This window comes from Poecile atricapillus, chromosome 20 (assembly GCF_030490865.1).
Source record: "Poecile atricapillus isolate bPoeAtr1 chromosome 20, bPoeAtr1.hap1, whole genome shotgun sequence".
In the NCBI taxonomy this organism is placed as follows: domain Eukaryota; kingdom Metazoa; phylum Chordata; class Aves; order Passeriformes; family Paridae; genus Poecile; species Poecile atricapillus.
In genome coordinates, this window is record NC_081268.1 from 6,492,321 (window position 1) to 6,519,884 (window position 27,564).

Genomic DNA, 27,564 nt, shown 5'->3' on the forward strand with positions numbered 1-27,564 from the left:
TTCATCATGGCCCCTGTGACTGCCTCTCCCAGAGGCAGCAACTCCCTCTTTACTTTTATGGCTGTCACCTGGAGGATGAAATATGCTGGTCTTTGTCCAAGTCCAGGAGAGGAACAGAACAAATCTGCTTTCCATAAATAAATCTCCAAACTCACTAAGTATATAACTGGAAAATCACTGAGTGCAATAATGGTAAGTGTAAATCCAGATTTTTACCTTAAATTTAGAAAGTGTTTCTGCAAAGTCAGACCCAGCTATAACGAGCTGACAGAGACCAAATGGTATCACAGAGTTTATAGTTTCAGCAATGGGCAGGACCTGCTGTCTGCAAGGAGCTGCTGCAGAGGAGGATACCAGAGACCACTGAACACCCTTGGCTCTTCAGGAAAAAAACGGATAAAATAAAGTAGCACTTGCTGGGTTTTTTATGGGTCAATGTACAAAGATGAGTACTGAGAGAACCACCCTCTTCCCGTTAGGTCATTTTCAGTTTTATTTTTTGTGTATCCTGTGCATTAGTCCCCATTATAAACCACTTTTCATCATATGCCTACTCTGGATAAAACCATTTCCTTGCATTGCTTTGGGTAAGCTGTGCTTTCTCCTCAACACCCCTCATTGAGCCCAATTTTGAGCTCTCATGTGTCTGAGAGCAGGGCTAATGGAAAGAAAACATTCCAGGAGAACACAGGGAAAATAAAATCCATACAGCAGATAAGTTATGCTGCCAGTTGCAAAGAACAAATCTGTGCAGTCAAGGGAATACAGCTTTCTAAGACACTACTTCCTGCTGCTAAACAATTCAGGAATGGGTTTTTATATCCCTTAGCAACCTAATGTTCTCAAAATCAACAGGAATTTTGGCACAGCAACTTCCTGTTAATGAACTGTTTGTGATGCTTTGAAAAAAATGATACAGCCTGTCACTGAAGAAAATAAGGCCTCTGATAAAAGTCATCTCCAGGAAAGGGTGGAAGTGAACTGCAATTAACCTCTTCCCTTCTGCTGTCCATCATGTTGCTGGCACGTCGCTGCCGTATTGTGCTGCAGGGATTGCTCATGGACGCTCCTGCCGAGCATGCTCGGCCATGTCCCCACCAAGCTGATGAAGAGGACTGTTCTCCCCATGTCCCAGGGTTTTCTCCAGCTCTGTTTCCACTTTGAGCTGACAGTTCCGAATTGCCTCCTGGATGCTCTGCAGGTTCCACTGGGTTCTCGGGAGAGCGTCGTCCACCGTGAAAACCCCGTCGCGTATTCTCCGCACTTGTGTGCACACAGCAGATGATTTCAGCTCCAGACCAATCTCATGAACCAGCTTCCGGAGGTACTGCTGAGTCTCGTGCAAGCAATGGATTTCTAGGAGGACAGAGACATTCTTTCAGAAGCAAAGCTTTCACACAAGCTCTGACATTGTAAATCCAGACATCACTCGCAGTTATGCTAAAAGAACTGGTTTGGCAGAAGACACTAAGAGCATGGTATGATTTTTCTGGAATACTGCAGGGTGTTCCACACCCTTCCAAAGTGAATACTTTAGAAAGCAAACCTATAGATATAGAAGAGTAATGTAGAAATTTAGGTATTTCAAAGGAGATAAAAAGGCACCTTTTTTAATAAGACAATTTGTGAGGGAAGGGGTACTGGCTACAGGAAAACAGACCGCACTTTTAAAAAACCCAAAACCCAGCACTGAAATGCATTACACTGAAACATTGAGCTAAGAAGAATTTCCCCCATAGGTATTCATGATGCAAATTTTCCAGCCTTGGGTTTAGATGTGAACTGGCAAGGAGAAAGTTATGAGCCAGCTGGATTTACTAGAGAAATTACAAGTCGAGAAGAAATTCCCATCAACTCATTTTGCATTAAATAATGAGTAAGAAAATGAAGTTTACCAACTTATTTGCCATAATACATACTCAGAGCTCCCCAGTACATTCTGTGCCAGTCCTACCTAGCTGGAATTCTGGAAGTGCAAACTGTATGCATCGGACTGCTGTGATTATTGGGGGGCTTTTTCCCATGGGGCGAATCAACCCTTTGACAGCCAGCTCATATGCCTCTTGTGTTTTCATATCAATGTTAGAATACCTAGGAAAAAAAAAAAAAAGAGCAGCAGAGACATTTAGAACTTCTCTCCAAAGAGATTCAAAATATGTGTCCATCCCAAATAAAACAGAGATGCAATATTTATTCTTGAAACTATCCATGGAGTTTTTGCATATATTTTAGTAGTGTATGTACTGTCAATAGTGTAGCACAGTTTGGGAGGGAGGTACTTAGTCATGTCTACAAGTTATTTTTGTCAGCCCTAATATAGCAGATTGGACCTAAACCAGCAGACTGGAGATTTTGGGATACAAGGAAGACTTAACTGCAACCTCTCAGCAAAGCACAGAGCACTCAGTGTAACTCCTCTCTGCCCCTTGGTAGCACTCCAGTCTCTAAAGACTTTGATTATTGGAAACAAAATCCTCTCATTTGTTTTGAAGACCAGCAAATGCTACTGGGATCAGATCAGCTCATTTCCCCGGTGGATACGCACATCAGCAGGGCCTTTTGATTTGTCCCTTGAATGACAGCAAGAATCCGCTCCAGCTTCTCCCTTGTGATATGATCTGCAAATATTAAGGCAGAAACAAAGTCTCAATTATCCATCCAGAAACTGGAAAGGCTGAGAAGTGCCACTGAGGTATTGGCGTCCCTCAAGCAGGCACATCAAAAGGGGCTGATGAGAGCTGAGGGGTGGCCTTTGCAAGGTCACTTCCCCTGGCTCTACAGAGCTGGACTGCAAAGGGAAAAGATATTTTGCTTTACTGATTCCAAAATGTTGATGCTCCAGTTTTCTTATTGTATGTTTTCATTTAATAAAATCTCCCTAACTACTATCTCCAAGTGTGATTCACAGGGAGATCTGGGTCCTGACCAACCCAGTAGCAACCACCGTGACCAACATTCACACTGGCTTTGTATATATTGTGGTTAGATTTAGAACACGAGAACTACAACATCAACAAGGACTAGAAGACATTCAAGATGTGGCTTTTGTCATTGTGCAATTTACCTGATTAAATGCTTTGCAGTTAATCTGCTGTTTGGTGTTCTGTTTAAAAAAACCCAACAAACCACATCAGTTTCTTACCAAATGTTGTCTTCTCTACTAAATTCCCTGTGTCTGAGAAGTCATCAGTGGCTTTACCAAAAAGCCCACCAACAGTATAAACCTGGAAGAAGGACAAAGAGTGCAAATTATCAAAAAAATGCTCCAAGCAATTGAGTAGCAGTATTGAATGCAACTGCTAAAAGTGCAGGCTATGAGAGTTTTGCACAAAAAGACAGCAGCATCCTCTGCTCAAAAAGCCACAGGTGGATGCTCATGTGAAGGATGAAACTCTGAACTCTGAAAAGCTCACAGAAGCATTGGTAGGTTTGAGACTTAAGTGCAAAATCAGCATCACAAGGCTGTTCTGGGGCACTGGGGCAGGACCAGAGTGCAATGGCGCTCTGGGGCTCCGTGGCCCACGCAGGACCAGCACCTACCTTGGTCAGGTGGCAGTTATAGAGATCAGTGAGCAGCTTGTTCCCATGGCCGATACCAAGCACTGAAACAGAAAATGGGGAACTTGTTATTCAGCCTCACAAAAAGTCACTGATGTGCATTTACACAGCACTGAACACGCACACCACTCTTGCCCCCTGGACTGGGCTGTATCCCCTCAGGAATCATGCCTGAGCAGTGCAATCAGACCCCCAGATTATTGTCTGGCATGAAAATCCTGTAAAGGGCTGTAACCAGAGCTCTGGGATTTTCCCAGAACTTTCCACCTGGGCACCCAGGGCAAATGCTCAGCAGTGCCAGCCACAGCGAAGCCAGTCCAGGTGGAGGAGCAGACATGGGAATTAGCGTCCCCCAGCAAAACACCATGTGCCTGGGTCTCTCCCATCCAGCTCTGCCAGTGGCTTCCTGGGACATTTCTTCTGTGTTTTAGTACTTTAAACTCCCAGTGGGGCTGTGAGACCCAGGGGCTGCTGAAGAGCAATGGCCATGCATCCACCCTTCTCCCCTGCATGGAAACCCATCACTTTGCAGACAGCAGAACACGGGGCTGCTCCGGGACGAGACCCACCGAAGACTCCCGAGGCTTTCACATCCAGCCGGTGACCTGCTCCGATCTTCAGCTTCCTGAACCGCGGGCCTAAGACTGCAACGGAGACAGTGATGGAGCCGGTCCGCAGCGCCTGCCCGGGGCTCCCACCGGCCCCCGGTTTCTCCCGGCCCAAGCCCCGCCGTGCCCTTACCGAGAGGGTGGTCGGCCAGCACCGGCACCCTGGCAGCCACCAGCTCCAGGGCCCCGCCGCCGCCCGGGGCCGGGGCCGGCAGAAAGCGGACTCGCTGCCGCGGGGGGCGGCCCGGTGCGGCGTTCAGCTCTGGAAGAGAAACGGGGCGGAGGGGTCAGGGGCGACCGGAGAACCCCGGGGATGGGACGGGATGAGGATGAGGAGGGGATGGGGATGAGGATGAGGAGGGGATGGGGATGAGGATGAGGAGGGGATGGGGACGGGATGGGGATGGGATGGAGACGGGATGGGGATGGGATGGAGACGGGATGGGGATGGGATGGGCCCCACCGGTAGCCCCTGGGGATGGGACTGGTTAGGGGGTCCCGCCGCCCGCGCTCACCGCGCAGCAGCCGCGTCTCCACCGCCTCCCGGACGCGGCTCCACGCCACCCCCGCCGGCTTGTACACGGCGAACAGCCCGGCCAGCCCGGCCAGCCCGGCCGCCGCCATGGCCACCCCGCCCCGCCCCGCGCCGGGCGCTTCCGGGGCAGCGGCGGGGCCGGCACCGGGGATGCGGCAGCTGCTGCTGCGGGCGGCGCGGGCGGGGGTCCCGCTGCACCGGGGGGGTCCCGCTTCCCCAGGCAAGTGCCTCCCTCCGCAGCCCCTGGAGCGCCCGGAGCAGCCCCTCAGCCGGGCCGCTCCGGTCCCTTACCCGCTGCTCCCCGCAGGCAGAGCCCGGCCGAGCCACAGCGAGCCGCGGGGCCGGGATGGACGCGGCGGGGAGGAGGAGGAGGAGATGGAAGGGTGGCAGCAGCTGTACCCCGGGCACATCCCCACCAGCCCGCTGCAGAAGGCGCTGCTGGCCGCCGGCTCCGCGGTCATGGCGCTCTGTGACCCCTACAGACACGGTAAGGCCGGCGAGGGGAGCGCCTGACAGCCGCGTCCAGAAAACCCCGCTCCCTAGCTTCATAGGAGAGTCTGGGGCTAGCTGAGACTAGAACTGAGCCGGCGCAGGAGGCTGTGAAGGACAGGGAGTGAGGAAACCCAAACACACCCCAGTGTGACCCCTTGTGATGCCACCCGGACCGGTCTATTTTTCCAGAGTCCCCCAGGCTTCATGCCTGCTCCACCATCCCACTCCCAGGAAGGTTCATGTGGGTGACACCAGGGCAGAGTAGTCCTGAAGCTGAAGATCTGTGGTTTATGGAGTCCCCACTTTGCCACAGGCTTCCAGCCTGCTCCTGGTCCAATGGGTTCATTGGCCTATTTCCTCACCTGCCAACCAAGGATAGCTGGGTGTTGCGAAAATAGCTCTTGGGTCACTCTCTGGTCTCTTTTTCAGACATGGTGGCAGTCCTTGGGGAGACCACGGGCTGCCTGGCCCTGCCAAACCTGCGAGACAAGATGAAAAACCACCCTGAAGGTTACCGCATCCTCCAGTGCGTCCCCATCCCTCCCACCCTGACTGCGTGGTTTGTGGTGGGGAGGCAGACAAGAGGCCAAGCGGGTTCCTTGGCCCTGCTTGGAAGCAGCACCAGTGTTTTGTTAGCTCTAGCCCTCCAGGCTAACTTTATTTTTAATGTTCACAGGAGCCCTGTGACACGTCTAAGGGCAGGCACTACTTGCCTGTCTGTTCTGCTTTGCTGCTGGAACTGGCAGCTGCCAACACCACAAGATGCAACAGCAGGCACAGGGGAGAAACTCATGGATGTGGATGCTGAGCAGTGATGAGAACACACTACATCCCTGGGTTTCTTCCCTGCCTGCTGCTGCATTTTCTTGCATTGGAGACTTTGTCTCTGCTGGTCTGCCTCCTCCTTAGGCTTCCATTTTTTTTCCTGGCTCAAGCTGAAATGAGGGTTCTGTTGTTTTCTTCTTTACGACTCCATCACTTCTGCTTCCATGTCTGCAAGGACTTGTTGAGTGCAGCAAGGCTGAGGACCAGGAGGGATTTCTCTTATTAACCAAGCTCTCACTGTATGTTTGTTTGCCTTCTCCCTGTTCCCTGTTGTGTGTCACACCCGCTGCTTGTGTCACATAGCAACTTGAGAAAAGTTGCCTTTTGCCACATGTTTGTGCAGACCAACCTCATCCTGGCTTGGGAAGTTGGCTTGGTAAAACATCCAGAGCACTGGGATGGGGCTGAATCCCAGAAAAACTGCCCAAGCAGAGGACTGGGAAGGGACATACCCGCCTGCTCCTTGCCCTGTGATATTGCAGGGATTTTCAGGGGTCTGAATTAGGCACACAGGTATTTTTGTTTTTATCCCCCAAGCTGCTGAGGTCCCTTTGACAACAAATACACAAGGAAATATCTACAGCCAATGTGAAGCTGGTGCCAGTGCTGCTTATCTTCCTGGCACCTCCAGTCTAGGAGCTGAGCAGGTCCTGGATCCACTGTGGGGCTTTTATCATGGGAAGAGTTTACCCCGTGAATGGAAATAAAAGGGCTTTTGTTTACTTCCAAAGCTGTGAGGCACCTGTTTGCCAACAACCTGTAGAGGAGACCTTTCTCTGTGTGGCTGCCATGTGGCTGGTGGTGAAAGCCTGAGCAGGATTGAAATTAAACCTGTGTTTACAACAAATTCCTTCTTCTCTTTGGGGTTGTTTGTTTGAAGCTCTGGCTGCTTTGCAGGGGCACTAAATTGCTCTGCTCTGCAGTGTTGGCTGCTGCTGGGGGCTGTGCCTGGCTGGCAGCCTACACAGCAGCACTGTGCAGAAGACACCAGTGTTTTTCTCACCAGAGCTGTTACAAGTGCACAAGATAAAAGCCCTTTTATTGCCAAGGCTTCAGGTATATCCTTTAAGCAATTTGTGTCCCAGCCTCCACAACAGAGGTGCAGACAGTGCTGTCCCTGCAGTGAGCAGTTAGGATCTGCACAGGGAAATAGCAAGGATAGGCAGAGGCAGGAGTGGGGGTTTCCAAGGGCTCTTTTTCTCCAGGACTGGCTGCTGTGGGTTTCACTGGGAGTCTCACTGGCCTGTGTTTTGCTTCCAGGGAACGGCCTCGCATCCGTCTCTCCACCCTGGACATGGCCAGGCTGCAGGGGCTGCCGGATGGCTCACTGGGCCGGGAGTATGTCCGGTTCTTGGAGGACAATGTGAGTGTGGGGTTTCATGGGGTGCAGATTTCTAGCTGGTGGCTGATCCCTGTGCTGGGAGCACAGGTGAGGTTCAGACATGGAATTGAGTTGGACCTCTTTGGAGTTGCAGAAGGTTTCTCCAGACACCCGGATGCCACCCAAGTTTGTTGATGATGAAGAGCTGGCATACGTGATCCAGCGGTACCGGGAAGTCCATGACCTGATGCACACCCTCCTGGGCATGCCAACCAACATGCTGGGTGAGCAGCAGCGGGCTCAGGGAGCTGCACTGCCAAACCCACCAATTGTGCTTGGTTCCCCCCCAAAAATGGAGCAGGCTGGGCCAGCCAGACTCCCTGATCCTCAACCTGGGTCAGTGTGTGGGGATTCTGCACCATCACTGTCCTACATCACTGGCTCTGTGGTGACCGAAAGGCCATGAGATGTCACCTTTTCCCTGTTGAGAGATGCTCTGCCCAAGCCCTGGGCACAGGCAGATGGGTGGTTTCTGCCTGGCAGGGAGGGTGGCAAGGAGAGAGAGATGTTTTGCAAGCTCTCTGTGAAGACAGAAGGGAATTCCTGGTTACTCCTTATCTGCACGTCTCTGTGTCCTCTGCCCTCGTTTTGTGTCTGACTCAATAGCAAGTCACAAGTGCAGCCTTGTGGGTGCCTGTGGGAACCAGCATGACTGGTCTCCTCTGCAGGCTTTGCCCGAGTCCAGGCAGTTTTGTAAAAGGCCTGTGCTGGGAGACCAGGAGAGCCACATGGAGCATGGGGCCTTGGCACTGCACTGCTGAGGTCTGCAGGGAGTTGGACTGCCTGGGACGTGTTCCCCAGGCTCCCAGGGCTTGTGGGATGCCATCCCTCTGGGGTGGGTGAGTGGTGTGTGACAAGGCCGATCCTGGCACAGGATGAGGCCATGGCCAGGCTTAGGAAGCATTCCCAAGTAGCCATCCTTGGGAAGGGCAGATGTACAGCCTGTGCTGAGGAGCCTCGCAGCCCTGGCTGGCCCTTGATCCAGGTGCTCTGTCTGCTCACAACCTCCCTGCTCCCTCCCAGGTGAGGTGGTGGTGAAGTGGTTTGAAGCCATCCAGACGGGGCTGCCCATGTGTGTCCTGGGAGCAGCGTTTGGCCCGGTCCGGCTCAGCACACGGTAGGTGCCCAGTCTCTGCCCTGGCTACACCCAGCCAGTGTGGCACTTTCCACTGGGGACAAAGAGGGGACACTGCTGCAGGGGGGAGTCAGCCACGGATCCCTCCATGAGCCTACTGCTGTCCCCACATCCCAAGGAAGTGGTGACAACTTTGTCTTGTCACTGAAGCAGAACCTGATGCTTAATCTGCATTCAACACCAGCTCCCCTGTGCCAGGCAGGAGCAATTCCCAGGCCTTGGATGGGCATGTGTTGAGGGCCAGCAGGACCTCACCACACTGGCAGCTGTTCCCTGCCCCAGTGCATCTGTTTTGGTGGCCCAGCAGTTGCAGAACCTGAGTTCTGGCCTTAGGTTGGTGCTGACTGTAGCCTTCCTGGCACACCATCTTCTGTGCCTCAGTTTCCCCTGTGAGTTAAGCAGAGGGGATGCCAGGAAGTTAGAGAGATATATGGGATGCATGGGCTTGGCATCAGCCTTCAATGGGGACTTGGAGGAGGAAATTAACAAAATGTGGATATCAACAGTGCCACCACCTGTATCGTTTGTTCCAGAAAGCTGCAGGTCCTGGCCACCGAGCTGGTTCCCTGGGCGATTCGGAGCGGGCTCAACTCCAGCTGTGTCCTGAACATCTACTACGAGCAGCGCTGGGAGCAGCCAGTGGAGTCCCTGCGGGAGGAGCTCGGCATCTTCCCACCCCCAGCCGTGCCAGTGTGAGGGCTCATGTCAGGAAGGGCCCAGGGGATCCCTGTTGGCAGCCAGCAGCCGGCCCCAGCCGCGCTCCTCATCCTCCTGCCCTGCCCGGGGGCACAGCGTGGCTGTAGCTCTGCCACCACGGACCCGAGGGCTGTGTTTCCTCCTGCCAAGAGCTGGCACCAACCTGTTGGTAGGGGCCAACTGGCACCTCCCTGTGCTGTGACAAGAACTCGACCTTTTTTGCTGTTTGTGATTTTGTTTGTGGGATGTCAGGGTCAGATGTGCCTTTGCCAGCTGGTCTGGCTGCTCAGGTCTCCCAGCAGCAGCATTTTGGTACTGGCGCTCCCAAATGCTGGGATGGGGAGGGAGCACATTGCAGCAAACTGATGCCTTGGCCTTCTGCAGCACCAGGGCTGTGCAGCTAAATCCTTCCTCCCACCCTTCCCATCCTGGGAAGATCGAGGCTTCAAATCTTGTGGCTGCCCTGCGCTGGAGCTAAACCCGTGATTTCCAGAGGAGCGCAGGGGCAGGTTTGGTGCGTGCAGTGGTGAAATCCCATTTTATATTAGTGCCTAACTAGTCTCCTGTTGGGTCATATTGGATGTGCCTCACTTCCTGCCTCAGAGACCAGGCAGTGTGTGATTGTGTGCCCACAGGGCAGGCAGGGAAATACCTCTGGATATTTTCCCTCCTGGACTGGCTGTTTTGAGAGCTGATCCCAATCTGCTGTGTCTCCCTGTAGTCCCTCCCCATCAAAAATGATGAAGTCCTCATAATTTTGCTGGCTGTTCAGTAGGAATCATCCCTTCCTAGGGCAACAAAATGACACCGTTGGGATTATGGGATTGAATCCAGTGAGTGCAGAAACAGCGGCTGCTGCTGCTGTGTCTGGGAGCTGATTGCTGTCTAGGTTAATTAAACTGTGCTCCAGACTGCCAGGGAGCTGAGTTTCTGGATGTGATGGCAAAGAGCCACGAGGCCAGGGGCTCTTTGTTCATGTGTGTTTGCTGTTGGAATTTCTTCTTGTTTAATAAAATCCACATCAGGGCCTGCAGTTCATTCCCCCTGTCCTTTTGCCCCATCTCCCCTTCTGAGCTGCAGATCTGATGTGAAACCTCACCCCTTTTTGGCTCCAGCCCAGACTCCCTTTTTCTGACTTCTCAGTCACCCTGCAAGCCAGACTTTGGGTTTTTCCTCCAAATCCTCCCTTGCCCCCCATAGTTATTTCAAGCGTTTACTAAAAGCATATAAATACATCCTTTAGCTGCCAGAAAAACACACAGTGTGGGTTGTCCTAGTGCAATGGTCGAGATGAAAGAAACATTTGCCTCTAAAATGACCCAGAAATGTCAGAGCCTTGGGGTGGATAAACCAAAGGGCAGCAAAGATTTTGCTACCAAGAACTGGGAGCAGCAGTCAAGGAAACGTGGGAAATGACGGCCGTGAGGGAGGCTTTTGCTGCATTTTGGGTTATTTAATGAGGCCTTGAAGTGTCCGGGCTGTCAGTGTTGGTGGTGCCGCCTTCGCACAGCCACGTGTGGCTCAGTGGGCTGGTGCCAGCACTACAGAAATGGCACATCGTGTAATTTTAAACGGCATCTGCTCAGCCGGATCAAGTGACAGTCTCTGTGGCTCCTGTTCCTGCAGCCAGCGCTTGAGGAGCCTGCGGAAAGAAGGCGGTAGAGGAAGCAGAGGGTGATGTGGAGAGGGCAGACACCAGAAATGAAAAATGAAAATGCTTTTTTTGGAGAGGATATATTCGCTGTGGGCAAGCGGCAGCTCCACCATGCCCTTAACAGTAACTCCTGACGTGCTGGGACGGGTGTCTGGGCACGCTCCCCGCTGGGGCCGGGTTTTTCCCGGCTGGGGCCGGGTTTTCCCCGCTGCCCGGGCCGCCCCTGACCCCGCTCCCAAAACGGGTCTCGCCCTCCGCGCTGTCCCGGGGACGGGCGGGCCCTGCGCGGCGGCAGCGCCCGGGGGCGGCCGCGGGTGCCCCCGGCCCGACGCAGCCGCCGAGCCCCGAGAGCGATCGCCGCGCCCCGGCGGCAAAATGCGACTCTGGTGGGACTCGAACCCACAACCTTTGAATGACTCCCGTCACACGCTAGAAGTCCAATGCGCTATCCATTGCGCCACAGAGCCCTCGCTCTGGCGCGCCGCCCTCACCGCCTCTTCCCCGCGCCCCGCCCGCCCCGCCCGCGCCACCATTCCCCGGCACGGCGTCCGTCACCGCGGGGCCGGGCCGGTGCACCGGGCGGGACTACAGCTCCCGGCGGCCCGCGCTGCCCGCCCCTCCCCGCCCCTGCCGCAGAATCGGGCGGGCCCCGCTCCCGGTGCAGGTGGCCGGGCCGCAGCGGACGCCCCGGAGTCCGGTAAGAGCGTGGCACCATCGTCCCCATGCCGGTCCGTCAGCTCCCGCCGCCGCGGCGCAGCGCTCCCTCCGCGCGGGCGGCCGTGCGGGCTCCCCATCAGGCGCCGCGGCCCTGCGGGCGGCAGCGGGGTCCCTCCGCCCCGCCGGTCTCCGCATGAGGTACCGGGGCTCCTCGTGGGGCAGCGTGGCAAGCGCCGGGACCGCTCGGTCCCCCGGTCTCCCCCCGAGCGCGCCGCGGGCCCTCGCCCTGCCGAGAGCGGCTGTGCCCGGGCGGTTCCGGGGCCTGGCCGGGGCTGGTGGCGGGGCCCGGCTGCATCCCGGTGCTGGGGCCCTCCCGGCCTTTCTGCATCGGGTGATGGGGCTGGGACAGCGCTGCTCCACCTCCCTGCTGGGGTCCTCGGGAGGGTGAGGCGGGGGTCCCTGCCCAGGGCAGGTGGGGAGCAGGTGCCTCCCAGGTGCCATTAGCGCTGGGGCTTCTCACAGCCCGGCCACCCGCTCTGTGACCCGCTCCCCGGGCCCTCCTCGGGCTCGGCGCTCCCGGGTGGATCCCCGCGCTTTGCATCGGTGCCTGCGGGCTGTGAGCCACAGGCAGGGCTTCGTTTTCTCTGATGCAGCTGGACAAGACCTGAATCTGTAACGCAGGGCTGGAGGTCTCTGGCAGCGACACACCGGGTATCTCTAGGGAATCTCTCCCCGGTTATCTCCGCAGGAGGCACCGGGATGCCGGAGTGAGGTGGAGATACGAGCAGAGGATAACAGGGGCTTGCCTGAGCCTGCCTTGCCTTCAAGCGGGAGATTAAGCACTTTGCTGCCCACACAGAGTGGGGCTCCCCCGCTGCTGCCTCTCCACATCTGGCTGATGTGAGGCTGTAACCGAGGGCTCAGGTCCCGGCTGAGGCACAGTAGTTTGGTGGTGATCTAAAAGTTGCCCTGTTTAAATGCAAAGAGGGGCTCCCAGGAAAAATCACAGTGAGTCCTGGCCTCCTAAAAGGCAGAGGGACAGTGTTGTGGGACGTCACGTCTGGGAGCTAGGTGTTGGTGGAGACTGGCACAAGGGGGAATCTCAGGGTAAGGGCTATGGGTGGGAAAATGTCTCCAGGGGACACCTGGGCGTGGTGTCTTGTGCTCTGATGTCCCCCAGCCTGCTGCTGGTGCCACCACTCATGTCAGGACACAGTGACCGTGTGGCACTGCCTTGGCTCCCAGCCTGCCAGCATCTGGTATCAAATCCACAGAAGCTCCTTGGATCTGGGGGGAGTGCACAGAGCAGAGGGAAAGCCACAAGTGTGGCTCTCAGCCCCACCAATAGTAGAAGAGCCCATGCAGGGCTTCCAGCTTCAGAGCAGGGAATCAATCTTCAAGAGGGAAATGATGCAAGTGTTTCCTTCCTCTTTGGCCTGTGTCCATGCCAGGAAGGGCCAGTTTTATCTAGGAGCTGTGAGGGTCACATCTCTCTTATTTTCCTCCTCCCAATGCTGTTGCCTGAAAAGAGCCATTGCTAGATGACCGTCTCTGAATCTCAGAGCCACTTGTGGGGTGTGTCTGGGATGGGGATAGAGACGTTGTTTTGGAGGGACCAGTGACAGAGTCACTGTCCCCAGGGAATGGGGCAGGGGCCGTGGGCACTCCTGGCAGCAGCGACAGCCCTTGTTCTGCCCACTCCAGCCTGGCCTCATCCCTGACTTGCTCTGGCTGTGTCTCCAGCCTAGCCAGGCCAGGAAACTGCCCGCCAACATGATGGTTTGCAAACACAAACAGAGCTCAAAGAACTGAGTTTCCTGTCCCTGATTCTGTCTGAACTGTGTTGTGGAGCACGTGAAGCTGTGCTCTTCCAACAGCTGCGATGGCTGTCCTGGAGCCAGGCATGCAGGAGAGCTCGTCCTCGGGGCCTGGGAGACTCTGGATTTTGAGAACGGAGGGATTCTGGGGTAGAATGGAGGCTTCCAATCATCTGTACAAGGTCTCCTGCTGTGACTTAGCTCACACATCCATGGAAGTGACTTTATCCTGCATCTCATGTTGCTGGGGCGTGGCCAGACCCCTGGCTGGTGTGCAGGATGTGGCTCCCCAGGTGGGAATGGCCAGGCTCTTGCACCAAGCAGCACCGTGCTGATGGCTCATTTGGAGGCCATCTCCAAGGCCAGATAAAGTTACATCTCTGGGAGCTCTGGGCTGCTGGGTTACATCCTCACTGCCAGGAGGACTGATGACTCAGGGACCTCATCCAGGAAACTGGGGGCTGCTCAGGCATCCCACACCCATGGGATTGTTATCAGCAGGTCCAGTGTGCGTGGGTTGATGGCTGTGGTTTCTTTCTCCCCGCAGGCCACGATGCTGCGTTTGGCTGCTTTTGCAGCTGTGCTGCTGTTCTTCAGGGTCACTCTGGAACTGTCCTGGGCCCAGGCCATCCCTGCTCTCTTCGTCTTCTACCTGGCATCTGGTGGATGGGATTTCTTCCTCATATTCCTCAAGACATTACCAAGGGACATCAGGTAGCTGTCCTGTCTGGGATGGCCCATGGGTGCCATGGATTCCATCCACCCCCAGCCCTCTGCTCTGCCTTGGTGTATGTGTATATGTGAGCACAGCCCCTGACTCCTTGCACAGCCTGGGTTTCTGCTGGCACCTGGCCTGGCTGGAAGGAGAGCTCCCTCTGCCATGTCCGGGTGACTCCAAACTCTCAGGCAAACTTCCCGAGAAGGATAGATTTCAGCTGAGCTCAAAGTCTATTGATTGTCCTTGTACTTCACCCTGTCCCTAAAGCTGCTGGTGTAGCACCAGGCCCCTGTGCAGGGTTTATTCTGAGTTGGTATCAGGCTGTGCCAGCTCCTGACAAGGATTTGTGGGGGAGGGAGTGGTGGTACCTCTTGGAGAGCACCTTAGGCTCAAAAACGCCCCTTTGATCGAGGACATCCCTGTCTGCAGACTTCCATAACACATCTCCCTGGCCTCCATCAGTCCCTGGCTATGAGCATCTTTGCAGATATGTTCTGCCTATGTGCACACTGCTCAGGGGAGCACACTGAGAGCTGCTGCTGACCTAGAGTGGGGTCTGGTGTAAGTGCTGGGCTGTTGCAGCTCCTTGGAAAGTCCTTGTGCTGTGCTGGCTTTGCTGGAGGAATGCAGGGGTCACTGAGCAGCTGCCCTCTTGCTCCTCTTCCTTTGGCAGCACGGGGCTGGTCCTGTTAAGGGTGAAGTGGCAGGTATGGAAGCACGTGAAGGAGAAGAACACAATTGCCAAGATCTTCCAGAAGACTGCAAGGAAGTATCCAGAGAAGACAGCACTGATCTTCCAAGGCACAGGCGAGAGCTGGACCTTCCGTCAACTGGACGAGTACTCCAACCAGGTGGCCAATTTCTTCTACGGCCAAGGCTTCCGCTCGGGTGACGTGGTGGCGCTTTTCATGGAGTCCCGCAATCAGTACGTGGGGCTGTGGCTCGGCCTGGCCAAGATTGGGGTGGAGACAGCCCTCGTGAATTCCCACCTGCGCCTGGAGGCCTTGCTGCACTGCATCACCATCTCCAGCTCCAAAGCTGTGGTGTTTGGGGTGGAAATGATGGAAGGTGAGGGGCTGGCAGATGTTTTGGGAGTGCTTTGGACTGGAGGGAGGTGTGTCTGGTCAGTGGGTTCAGTGTTCCTTTCCTGCCCATCACAGAAGAGAGATCTGGAAGAGGGTGGACATTGGAATCATCCAGAAATTAGATTTGGGTTTGGCTTTTTTGTTGTTGTTGGTTCCTTTGGACACTGGGCAGGATCTGGAGTGCAGTGCTGTCTGCCTCCCAAACAGGCCAGCCTGAGGGTATGAGGATCCTTCCTTGTGTCTCTCATGTCCATTCCCAGCATGGACATGAGACACCTAGGCTGGGCTGGGCCTGCCCCACTGCACAGGAGGAGCCTCCCCTTGCTCTCCATGGCTGTTGCGACATCCCTGCAGCACCTGCGGCATCCATCCAGCTCCTTGTGTGTTTCAGCCCACACCTCTGAGGTTGAAGGTGTCAACAGACCTCTTGGCACCAAAGAGGTTTTGGATGGGGAAGGGTGGAAAACAGGAACTTCTGGTCCCTGAAGAGGTCTGGGCTGTGGCCCCAGCATCTGTTAATCATGGGAACAACATCTGCCTGGGATGGGAGCCCTCTGGGGACTTCGCCAAGCACAATGGGAGTACTGCTACCTGGGGCAGGGTGTCCCCTCAGACTGTGGGAACACAGGGGGTCTCTGTGCTGTAGCCACCCTGCCGCTTTTCTCCAGCTCCCCTCTTTACTTTTGCAGCAATGCAGGAAGTGCAGCCCTCCCTGGATAAATCCATCCATCTCTTCTGGTCTGGGGAAGAAAATCCAAAATCTGTGCTTCCTGGTGCAAAACACCTGGACCCCCTCCTGCAGATGGCCCAGCGACACCAGCCAGCTCCCCCTGATAAGGGCTTTCTTGGTATGTGGTCAGCTCTTGGGGCCAGACTTGTGGTGGTGATTTTGAGGGTCAGCTGGTTACCACTCTGTCAAGACTGCTGGGGATGCTGATGGCAAGGAGTGTTTGGGATGGGTCTTACTCCAGTGTTGGAAGACCAGCCCTGTGTGGAGCAATATCCTGTCATATCCTCCATGTGTCCGACAAACCTGATCTGCCCAGGGTGATCCCAGCATGTTCATGGTATTGTTACATGAGAGTTTTGGCTCAGCTGGCACGAGTAGAGTGTTTAAATTTTGCTTGTCCCCCTCTCCTGGTTCGCCCAGCTCCTAGATTGGGAATGTGACCCTGTCTCTTTCATTGCTCCCCAGATAAACTCTTCTACATCTACACCTCTGGCACAACGGGGCTGCCCAAGGCTGCCATTGTGGTTAACTGCCGGTAAGGCTGTGGGCAGGGTCTCAGGGAGGCTGGGGCTGAGCTCTGTCCTATCCTAGCACAGCACCCCTGACCCTGTTCCTGACAAGCCTTTTCAACCTCCCCTCAGGTACTTCCGCATGTCCAGCTTAGTTTTTTACGGTTTTCGGATGAGGGCCGATGATGTGATGTACGACTGCCTCCCGCTCTACCATGCTGCAGGTAACATGTGCCATGAGCCTGGCATCCTGGGACTGGCTCTTCCCTCAGCCAAGCCCAGGGCTCAGGCTGAAGGCTGGCGTGGCTGTGATCTCCATGTTGAGGAGGATGAGACTGCTGCTTGCAGTGTGTGACTGAGGCTTTTTCTGCTTTTTCCCTGGAAGCCAAGAATCGATCTGGCTGACCTTTGGAGCAGGGAGTATGTGGGTAGGGCATTATCCTCCCCTGGTTTTGGAATATCTGTTGTTTATTGCTGCTGGGGGGAAAGTCTAGGGGAGGGGGAAGCAGTGCCTGCCTGGCTGGCTGAGACATGCAGGGATGTTTAGGTGCAAAGTGCTGCCCTACACGTTACTGCCACGTGTCTCCTCCCATGTGCCTGTGGTCCTGGGGGCTTTGGCTGGGTGAATCCGCACTGCTGTGAGCCAGCCATGGCCTCTACCTTGCCCTGCCAGTTCTTCCCCCAGGTGGGCTGTGTTGGAGGTGTTTGGGGACTGAGGGCTTTCCTGGCTGCCTCTCTGCAGGGAACATCGTGGGGATTGGGCAGTGCCTGCTGCAGGGCATGACGGTTGTCATCCGCAAGAAGTTCTCGGCCTCACACTTTTGGGAAGACTGTGTGAAATACAACTGCACGGTGAGGCTGTGGGGCAAGGGAGCAGCAGGAAGTGGGCAGTGAAGCCTGGGGGTCTGTGCCATGCTGGGGAGAGCCCAGTTCTGGAAGTGGGGGATGCCTGAATTGGTTCTGTCTTTCCAAACCACCTTTCAGGGTGGTGGGGCTGTGTCCTTTCCCACCTGGGCTGGTAACTCTGTATGTCCTCCTCACATTCTAGTATTAGCCAGGAGATAGTGGATGGGTTTCACAGCTGGAGAGGTGCATTAACCAGGGAAGGACAGGCTGGATGAGTTTGCAGAACTTCTCTTTATTACTGCAGCCTCTTTAGCAAACTTTGTGTGTGTTGTGCCATTCCTTCCTGCCCTGAAGAAACCTCAGACAACCCAGGCAGAGGCCTGGCAGAGGGGTCCCCTAGTGAGTCTTCCCTCTCTGTTGCTCCCAGATTGTGCAGTACATCGGGGAGATCTGCCGCTACCTGCTGAACCAGCCATACCAGGACACGGAGCGGCAGCACCGGGTGCGCATGGCCGTGGGCAACGGGCTGCGGGCCTCCATCTGGAGGGAGTTCATGGCCCGCTTTGGCATCGCCCAGGTGGCCGAGTTCTACGGGGCCACCGAGTGCAACTGCAGCCTGGGAAACTTCGATGGCAATGTAAGGCCCCACAATCCTCCTTCATGTCTCAAAGGGTGACAGCTGGCCTGGGCAGGGTTGAAACCCAAATGGGCTGTTTGCTCCTTGGCATGGGTTGCCATCCACCCAGAGGAGTTTAGGCTGTTGTGTGGTGCCACCTCTGTGATGTCCTGGGAGTGCAGGAGCAGTGGGTTCAGGTGGGACAAATGTCCTCGCTACCCACAGCACTGAGCTCTTTCTGTTCTAGGTTGGGTCATGCGGCTTCAACAGCAGGATCCTACCAGGTGTGTACCCCATTGGTTTGGTGAAGGTGGATGAAGACACTATGGAGCTGATCCGGGGACCAGATGGTGTCTGTATCAGCTGCAAACCAGGTGAGGACAACTGCAGGGATAAAATCTCAGCCCTGTGTGAGCGTGAGTGTTCCACGATACTTCACAATAATTTCCCTGGATTTGTCTCTGCTTAGTTAAACCACACCAACCCCATTAGACACCTTTTTTCTTGGGAGATGGGGAGGTGGTGTTTCCCCACTTCATCCCCTCTTTTCACTGCAGGGGAGCCAGGGCAGCTGGTGGGTCGCATTGTCAGGAGCAATCCCCTGCAGCACTTCGATGGCTACCTGAATCAGTCAGCCACCAACAAGAAGATTGCCAGGGATGTGTTTACAAAAGGGGATGCTGCCTATCTCACAGGTGAGGGAGACCCCTCTGTCTGCTGGGAGTGGAGGAGAAAGGCACCTGTGTGGGAGTGGGGACTCTTCCAGGGTAGCAGCACTGCCCTGATATGCCCCAGGGTTCCTTCTAGCTGACACCTCATTTTTTTGCCTATTCATTGCTTTCCAATAGGGGATGTCCTGGTGATGGACAAATATGGCTACATGTACTTCCGAGACCGCACTGGGGACACGTTCCGATGGAAAGGGGAGAACGTCTCCACCACGGAGGTGGAGGGAACGCTGAGCCGCATCCTCAACCTGACGGACGTGGTGGTTTATGGTGTGGAGGTCCCAGGTAGCTAAGAGGGAAGTGGACAATCAGGAGAGGGAGGCAGGCCTCCAAGACTTAAGTGTGAACATGTCCTGCATGTCCAGATTGATGTGTCCTTTGACAAGAGGGTAGACTGAGGCTCCCTGTGGGTGAGCTGGGAAGAGGGACAAGAGGTGTGGCTAGCAGGAACCAGAGGGTTTCCTCACTCTCTTAAGCTTTGGTCTGATTCTAGCTGGTTTGTAAGGACCCTGTGTCCCCTCTGGCCATGACTGTGACCTTAGGGTGTCACTGGCAGCCCTGGCCACAGGGTGATGACACAGCAGTGACACAGCTGGACATGCCAGTGCTTCAGTACAAGGCAGGGTCATGCTGGTGCAGGGCAGAGGGGAGATGATGCTACAGGGACAGTGTGTCTGAGTGCTCTTTGTTTTCTGCCTCTTAGGGATTGAAGGGAAGGCAGGAATGGCAGCCATCGCTGACCCAGAGAACTCCTGTGACCTAGCAGACTTTTCCAGCAAGCTGAAAAAGGCCCTGCCACTGTATGCACGTCCCGTCTTCCTGCGGTTCCTGCACGAGGTCTCCAAGACAAGTGAGCCATGGCATGCACGCTCACACTGGACATGGAGCTGGGGGAGCCTGGGAGGGGAAAACCTGGTTACAGAGATCAGTCTGTAGGGTGAGGATGGAGCCTCTGCCCCACAGAGCCCTTGGCCAGTTCCTCAGGTGGTTTTGAGGCATGGGGAAGCAAGGCTGGGTCTGGAGCAACATAGGTGTGGTGGGGGTGGAAGTGTGTATGGCTAGTGAGTCCTTACTCCTCCTCTCCCCATTCCAGGCACTTACAAGTTCCAGAAGATGGATCTGCGGAAGCAGGGCTTTGACCCCACGCTGGTGAAGGACAGGTTGTATTTTCTGGACTCCAGGCAAGGCTGTTACCTGCCACTGGACCAGGCAGCGTTCAGCAGAATCCAGTCAGGAGACCAGAAGCTGTAACTGGTGGGGCTCAAGCAAGGCACCTCCCAAATCCTGCTGGGGAGAGGGGGCAAGGCAGGCACTGGGGAAGGAAAGGTTCACGGAGTGATATAAAAGGCACGCTAGAAATTTTATTTGACAGGTTTTACAGATAAGGGTTTGGGGGGAGCACAGAGGGGATTGGGGGGAGGGGGATGGTCACATACCAAAGCATTGACTCATTATGGCTTTATTTTCTACTTGGTACAGTGGTGGTGGTCCCATGCCATGATGCCATGGGAGGGGCAGGGCCCTGGCCAGTTGAGGAGGGGTGGGGTGCCCCTACCATTCCGCTTCGCTTTTCCTGTCTTTCCCTACCTTTTCCTGCCTGAAGCAACCCTTCCTTGTGAAGGCCATGAAGGGACCAGTGCTGGGGTCTTCCCCACTCCTCTACCAAGCAGCCAGCTTCTCCTTGGCACAGGGACCCAGCTGGCACAGGGAAGGTGGGTGCCAGGCGCAACCCCTTCCCTCTGCTCAGCCCTGCTGGTGTTGTGTGTCTGCTGTGAATCAGGGGAGCAGGGTAGTGTTGGGCTCAGGAGGGGGACAGGGGTGTGTTTCTGCCATGCCGTTCTCTCTCCTGGGGATGACATTTCTATTTTTCATTCACAATCACACGCACATCATATTATATTAAAAAAAAAAATATATATATATGTGTGTGTGTATATATATATATATAATACACGCTGACTTTTTTTTTTTTTGTCAATCTTAATTTATTGTCTGTACTTTTGAATGTGTCCCGGGTTTGTGCAGTAGGTGGAGGGATAGCCCAGACCTGTCCTCTCTTGGAGAATCCTTTTCTCTCTCAGGGAGACGGGATGCTCATCTCTGGGGATGGGGCTGATTCTCATCTTCCAGCGTGGATGCAGCTGTAAATGTCTTTGTGGCCTTGCTCCATGGTGGAGGACATGAGCAAATCCTACTATCTTGTGGACACCTCTCTGGGTTTTTTACTTCCATCTTTTGTGGATGCAGCATTGTTTTGTGGACCTTCTTCCTTGCAGAAAGCAAGTGGGAGAGTGGGAAGAAGGGCCGAGTTTGCCTTTGCTTAGATGTACTCAGGAGGTAACTTGCCTGGGGAGAGAACGTCCTCTGGAGAGTGGCCTCTGTGAGAGCCTGACTTCATGTGCTCTGCATCCCTTCTCAAAAGAGCCCTCCCTGTCTCCAGCACTGGAGCAGGGGCCTGAACTGAAATGTCTGTGTGAAACACTTGACTTGTGCTATGTGAATTCCCCATGTTGTGTCTGACATGAAACAGCCTCAGCAGAGATGTTTGATTCCGGTCCTCAGAAAACATGCAGAAATTTCTCTTCCAGACAAAACTCTGGGTTGGGTTGTTATTTGGTTGGTTTTTTTTAATAATTTGTTTTTATGCTTTTAGCAGGATTGCTCCTTAAAACGACACCTGTCTTTTGTGAGGGGCAGGGTGTGCCTGCTCTTCTGGCTGTGCTTCCACACCAATGTACCTGCGTGCCCCAGTCCGTCCTGGTCTCACAATTAAACACAAGTATGGGTCTATGCTGGTGTTTCCTACCTCTTCCTTGTACAGTCCTGCTCTGTGAGGGAAGGTGGGGGACTGTGCTGGTTTGGGAACTGCCACTCCAGAGCATCACCTCCTGTGTGCATTTTGGCTCATCTTAGAGCAGGGGAGCAAGCCGCTGCTGCTGGGTTTAATGGCTGTGTGAACACAACATGTTGATCAGACCCTCCCCAGTTTCCTCCACTAACTCTCCACACCCAGTTTTTCCTTGTTCTGTCCTCAGCATTGTCATCCCAATTTGCTCTGGCACCATTCTCCCTGTTTACCCTGGAACATGTGGCTCTTCCATTCCTCTCCTGTTCTTTATTTCCTCTTCCTGCTGCTTCTCTCTGTGTTTGTCCATGCTGAACTTCCCAGCTTATTTTTGCCCTTGCATACAAATTTTTTGATAGCCATTCCACTTCCCTTGCTGCCAGAACCATCTTTTTGACCTTCTGCATCCAACCCTGGTGACAGGAGAAGTTGGTATGAGGTATCTTGGTATGAGGGACCAATGTCTTCCATGAGCCTGAGCGAAATGTGTTGCCTGGTGAAACACAGCGTAAGAAAAGTGTTGGAAATGTGCATCCTTTATATACCAACTTCACCTTTGCACATGTTCAAGTGGGTGTCCTCTCCAGCATCTCTAAGCTGAAAGCTTTAATTTTAGTTTATCAGTCCCCTGGACAGTCACAAGCCTCTGTCCCAAAGCAGCCGGTGGAAAACAGATGTCACCCGCACTGCGCTGCAGCACCCGGGGGCTCAGCCCTCAAGCAGTGGTGGCTCTGCTGTAGCAGTGGTGGCTCTGCCATAGCAGTGGTGGCTCTGCCGTAGCAGTGGTGGCTCTGCCTTAGCAGTGGTGGCTCTGCCGTAGCAGTGGTGGCTCTGCAGGTGCTCTGCTGCCACTTGTGGGCCCTGTTCCGCTCGCAGCCACCGGAGGAGGGCAGGCTGGGCTCGGCAAACGCCTCCCTTTGGGGGACACGCTCCCGGGGCTTTCACAGCCCTCGTGGTGCTCAGAGCCCTGCAAGTGTGGGGTGTTGGAGCAGGGGGGTTACCCACGCAAGGTGGGTGCCTGAGGTGGAGAGGAAGTTTTGGATACGGATAATGGTGCTGGGTGTGAGGCCAGTGACAGACACTGGTGTCCACCGTGCTTGGGCTCCTGGCTGGAGACCTGGGCACAATGAGATCTCCGAGCTGTGCCAGGTGGGTGGTGGGCAGCGACCTGAACCACCGGGCCTCACCCGGCCTTCTGCTAAAGGCAATGAGGAAAAACTTGGCCTTCCTGAAGTCAGACCTGGGGGTGACCATCTGGAGATGGATGGTTTGGAGTAGTAGAGGATGATACAGGGGGACTGTACTCCCTCCCTGGAGGAGATGGCTATGCTGAAGGAAGAGGGATTGGAGGGCAAAATTCAGTGCTGTGTTTCTGTCTGTCTGAGAGCAGGGTAGGTTAAAACAGCCTACCAAGGAAATTATGCATTCAGGGCACTGCCTGTTAAACGCAGATGTGAACAGCTTCGGAAGCTTAGGGATGTATGGCTGTTACTTGTTTGCAAGTGAGCCCATACAAATGGAGACTGGCTTGCAACGTTGGGTTTTGGAGATGCATGGGAATTATAGGCCTGTGAGAGGAACAGGATGTAGCCCTTGCTGGTGCCAACACAAGTCAGGAGCTGGGTCCTGGCTGGAGCATAGCTGTGAACTCACCCCCAGCCCTGTATTTCAGGCTGTCTGTGAGGAGGGGGAGCTGCACGATGCAGGCAAGAGGAGCAGGATGAGCCCCCCCCCCCCGAGGTGAGAGTTCCTGCTCTGGGTAGATGGGACGTGCTGAGTCACTGGAAAGAGCTCAGCAGACATCATGGAGGGCTCTGGTACACAGCCCATTGATAGCAGAGATCGGCAGGGCTGTGCCGGGGGGCTGGGGCGTGCACGTGCCACACACACCTCTGTGCCAGAGGGTTTCCCAGGGAGAGGGGAGCCCCAGGGAGGTGTGTTCATAGCTCTGAGTTAGGCTCAAAGGAGCCCCCCTGCTCAGCGACGGTCCCCTCTGGAGATCTGGTGCCTGGGACCATTCACCATTGGCTCTGTGTTTGTCCTGACTGAGGAAGGTTGTATCGCACTTGGCAGTGCTTCAAGATTCCCTGAAACACACAGCTACACCAATTAGAGGTTTTCCGCTGGCTGTCAGCTTCGGGTTGAAATCCTGGGGCCTTTCTAAAGTCCTAGCTCCTCTGGAAAAATGAAGTTTATGTGCAAGTGTCTCTGCAGCTCTTGGCCCAGAAATACAAGTGCAGGTGTGGTGCTGAGCCTGGGATCAATGCTGAGACACAACACTTCCAGCAGAGAGGTATTGGGGATGAAGTAGCCAGTATTTAATCATAGTCTGATTTTTTAAAATATCTTTTTATTTGTGCAGTTTTAAGGAAGAGGCTAATTGAATCCTCTATGATTAGAGACACCTTGTGAGACATCCCTCCCCTTTGATCAATGCACTAGTCTGGCTCAACAGCTGCATGTAGATAAAAGTCCTATACATAAAGTATGAGGTATTGTTCTGTTTTAATTAAAACACTTAAAATTCTGTTTGCATGAGGTTAAGAAAACATTAAAATCCTTTCCAGGGTTATTATCAAACTGCTAATTTAAGCAAAGCCGAAGAGCTTTACACACCAAATGTACTGTTCCCCATGGAGATGACTGCTTCTCCCAGACCCTGTGTCCTGCACAGTGACAACATATCAAGACAAAAAATGTGGCAACTTTCCTTCTGATCTGCTCTAGGTCCAGCACAGCCAGGCCATGCTTGCTATGCAAAATTGGAGTGTATCTTAGTCTTAATGGAGATGGAGGCTTTGCAAGTTGCTCAGAACCTTTCTGGGTGAAATTAATTTCTGCTGCAGAGAAAGTCTTTGACAATCTTTAACACTGCATCTCTCCAGCCTCCTCCTGCCACTCTTGGTGTGCCGGAGCCTTCCCAAACAATGACAGCTGCCTGCTCCTCTGCACGCTGGGGAGCTGCCTTTGCCTTTAAGCAGTGACAGGGAAATATTCTGGACTAAAGAAGAGACTATCCTTTGGTGCACCCTTTAGAAATGGAAATACTTGATTCCCCTGAGTGGTTCCAGTGTAACCAGGAGCAGGGCCAGGAGTGGCTTCTCCCTCCAGTTTGAAGGGACTGTGTGGCCAGGGATTCCACAAAATGATGGTCTGTGAAGATCTCATCATGCTGTCTAAGAGGGAAGGGACAACACCTTTCCTTCTCAAAGCAGAGAGGCTGCAGAAGGGAAGAGAATGTCCTTAGGGCTGTTTGCTGCTGAGCTCCTGGCCAGCACAGGATGGCTGGACTGTGCAGCTGAGTGAGGCTCAGGGAACAGGGATGGATCCTGCTCTGCTTTCTTTGAGCCTGGCCCATTTCAGTGACAAATCCCACCTTCCAAATTAACCTTGGATTTGAACTGCTTTTCTCCTGGTTCATTACAAGTCCATACACAGGCACAAATGGTGGCAGGCCAGGCTCTGGGAGAGCTTTGGTCAGTTAAGATCACACAGTACAGGCTGGAAACACCAGGAATTGCAGGCGATGGTGATGCTATCCGAGTCCAGCACATATTCCTGCTCAGGATGTGGGTCATTGCCCAGATCTTCCCTGATCCCTTGACAAATGATCCCAGGCTTGTGAAGTGGGATATGACCCCTACTGTGCCGCATCCCCCCACTCCTTTTTACAGCCCTGCCTTCCTCTAGTCCCATCCCTGAGGGTGCGGAGCAGCCTTCCCAGGGCCCCCAGCACCCTGCCAGCCCAGGCAGGATTTGTGGCCTGATCCTGCCCTGGAGGTGACATCTCCCACGACCTGCACGGGGCCCGGCACACCCGCAGCGCTGCGCCAAGGGGCCTGAGGAAGCGAGGGCAGCGAGAGCCTTCCTCCTGCCTCCGGCCATCCAAGTGGCCGCCGGCTCGGCCGCAGGAAGAGGCTAACAGCGGCGGGCGAGCCACCCCCTCAAGCTTTGAGTATCACTTTCAGCTATTCTGAAGGTTAAACGCCTGTTTAGAGCTCCCTATTGAAGGCAGAGCCGGGGGTGCGGCATTGTTCGGACGCCCTCCCGCTTTGTCTGGCCGCTTTCAGGGATGCCCTGAATGGGAAGCGGCCCCCCCAGCCCAGCACCCCGGCAGAAGGGCTCCCGGGGGAGAGGCGCTTCCTCCCGCCCTAATGACATTCAGGCCTCCATCGGTTCAGCTCCCGCTTTCTTTCTGCTGCAGTTTAACCCGGGCACAGAGGCCGGGCTCCATCTTACTGATCTCTGCTTGACACCCAATTACCACATGAATGGGAGAGAAAGGCTGCAAAAGGCTTTAACTCCCACTGACCCTCCTTCCCCTCTGCCTGCTTCCCTCTCTCCCCGTCCTACCCCCTCGCCTTTCTCCGGCGGAGGGAGTTCAAAACTGAGACGGGGAAATCAAACAAAGCCCCGAGTAAGGAAACCCATTGTCACCGCCTCCACGATGGCTCCCCTTTCGCCAGCTATTGTTCCCCTTGAAGTTTGACTTGCTGTGTGGAAGGATGCGAGCAGCTGTTTGCGCATTCCCCTGATGTTTTATTGAAAAATAATTGAATCGTCAGTTCGGGGCTCTCTGATAAAATGTTTCCTCGTAGTGCTAGGCCCTGCTGTATTTATAAACTACGTTTCCCTCTAGCATGTGATGGCGACTTAAACGTTTCCTCCAGTATAAACCCTCAGTGGGGGAATGGAGGCATGTTCCTTCTGCACTCAAGGAGAGAAAGAAGGTGTGCAAATGGCAGGAAAAAAGACAGAAGATGGGAATGAGACAAAAGAAATTAACCTCCCTTCATTGCCAGGCTCAATTTCCAACCTGTTCCCTTTGCAGTTGGCTTTGTGGGAGGGGAGTGGGAGCAGCCGGAGCCCCTGGTCAGCGGCCTCCTGCCCCAGTAACCCGAGAGAGCACCACAGCAACTCGGGTTTTATGTACCTGGTTATCCACCACCATCCATGTTTACAGCACTCCAGCTATGTTTTCTTGAGGAGATTGCATGCATAGTTTTCCCATCCCAAACATATCCCAGAGAATTTGTGGTGCTCTGATTTCACTGTGCAGCACGGAGACAGGACTCATTCCTCTCCCAAGCACAAAATGTCCATAAAAACGTCCCCTTAATCCTCATGTGGTCACTCTTTGTCCAGGACAACTGTTAACAGTAACCAGCTTTGAATGTTTCAATGAGCCAAACTGGTACTTATGACTACTGTGCCCTTTCTTGTAATTTATTTTTGTTTTTCCAGGGAGGTACTAACACTAAATCTGTACCATTTTGTTGTGTAAGTCAGGAATCAAGATTCTTTTAGGAGCTAGTTCTGTTTTTATTTGGCCTCATAAATGATTTCTGGGAGCAAGAAGAATAGCTCATATAAAACCATAACTACAAACACAGATCTAGAATTACCAGATCCTCTGAACACAGAATGTTTCACTCATTTCTGAAGTAAAGATTTTTGTTGAAGGCTTCTTTCCTCAGCCACTTTTTCATACAATTCCATCCTGGGCTGTATCTTCAAGATACTCAAAAGCCTTAGGAATTAGAGATATATAAAATCCACACGGAATTTTTGGATGAAGACCACGGTCAACAGCTTCACGGCTCTGCCATCATGTAACCCCGGCAGCGACAGCAGCATTCATCTGCTGGAGGGACCAGCCTTTCCTGGGGCCCAGCCCAGAGAATGATCTCCTCAGAGAACAAAAGGCCATTACAAACACCACCACCTTCTGCTCCCGGGGTTAGGCATACTCTGACCCCCGTTAGCATAAACGAAGAGCAATCTGTCTGTGTAAATTTATGCCCCTTACACATAATGCATCATGTATATGCATAGCTATTACATTTCTATGTGCATGTGTGCACATGTACATGTATTTTTTAAACCCAAACCCTCCGCTGAGTGGAGGGAGGGTTAAGGGGCTGCAGTTTTTCTACCAGTGCAGCTCCATGGTGTGGGGGAGAAGCACAGCCCAGCTGTCACCGCCATGGCTGCGTTCTGCCTGTGTACACGGGCCTTCTCTGGGGACAAGAGGGGAAAACAAACAGGCGACAGATGTGAGCCGCGTTGTTTAACGCTGTGCTGGGGGTGCCTGGCGCCGTGGGGATGTGCTGGCTGGCAGGGGCTGCC

The 27,564-nt window shown here is 54.1% G+C and overlaps 3 protein-coding genes and 1 non-coding gene across 4 annotated transcripts; 2 read left to right on the forward strand and 2 right to left on the reverse strand.

Moving 5' to 3' along the window:
* Positions 1-482: 482 nt before the first annotated feature.
* TRUB2 (TruB pseudouridine synthase family member 2) lies at positions 483-4,834 on the reverse strand. Its single transcript, XM_058853817.1, has 8 exons — positions 4,682-4,834; positions 4,300-4,428; positions 4,128-4,202; positions 3,541-3,602; positions 3,143-3,224; positions 2,546-2,618; positions 1,955-2,091; positions 483-1,356 (listed from the first exon to the last, which is right to left on the reverse strand). The coding sequence occupies exons 1-8, from the start codon at positions 4,788-4,790 to the stop codon at positions 1,058-1,060; spliced, it is 966 nt and encodes a 321-aa protein (XP_058709800.1). The 5' UTR covers positions 4,791-4,834; the 3' UTR covers positions 483-1,057.
* Positions 4,772-10,263, forward strand: COQ4 (coenzyme Q4). Its single transcript, XM_058853818.1, has 7 exons — positions 4,772-4,925; positions 5,013-5,188; positions 5,623-5,719; positions 7,279-7,381; positions 7,494-7,623; positions 8,423-8,516; positions 9,068-10,263. Exons 1-7 carry the CDS (start codon positions 4,789-4,791, stop codon positions 9,228-9,230), a joined length of 900 nt encoding a protein of 299 aa, XP_058709801.1. The 5' UTR covers positions 4,772-4,788; the 3' UTR covers positions 9,231-10,263.
* A 999-nt stretch (positions 10,264-11,262) lies between these two features.
* On the reverse strand, positions 11,263-11,351 carry TRNAR-UCU (transfer RNA arginine (anticodon UCU)). Its single transcript is given in 2 exon segments — positions 11,263-11,298; positions 11,315-11,351. It is a non-coding gene; the product is annotated as a tRNA-Arg (tRNA).
* A 72-nt stretch (positions 11,352-11,423) lies between these two features.
* On the forward strand, positions 11,424-21,380 carry SLC27A4 (solute carrier family 27 member 4). The gene is made up of 13 exons (XM_058853788.1): positions 11,424-11,581; positions 13,906-14,072; positions 14,750-15,144; positions 15,851-16,009; positions 16,357-16,426; positions 16,533-16,624; positions 17,143-17,252; positions 17,674-17,883; positions 18,110-18,236; positions 18,420-18,557; positions 18,711-18,875; positions 19,294-19,440; positions 19,684-21,380. Exons 2-13 carry the CDS (start codon positions 13,912-13,914, stop codon positions 19,839-19,841), a joined length of 1,932 nt encoding a protein of 643 aa, XP_058709771.1. The 5' UTR covers positions 11,424-11,581; positions 13,906-13,911; the 3' UTR covers positions 19,842-21,380.
* The last annotated feature ends 6,184 nt before the right edge of the window (positions 21,381-27,564 follow it).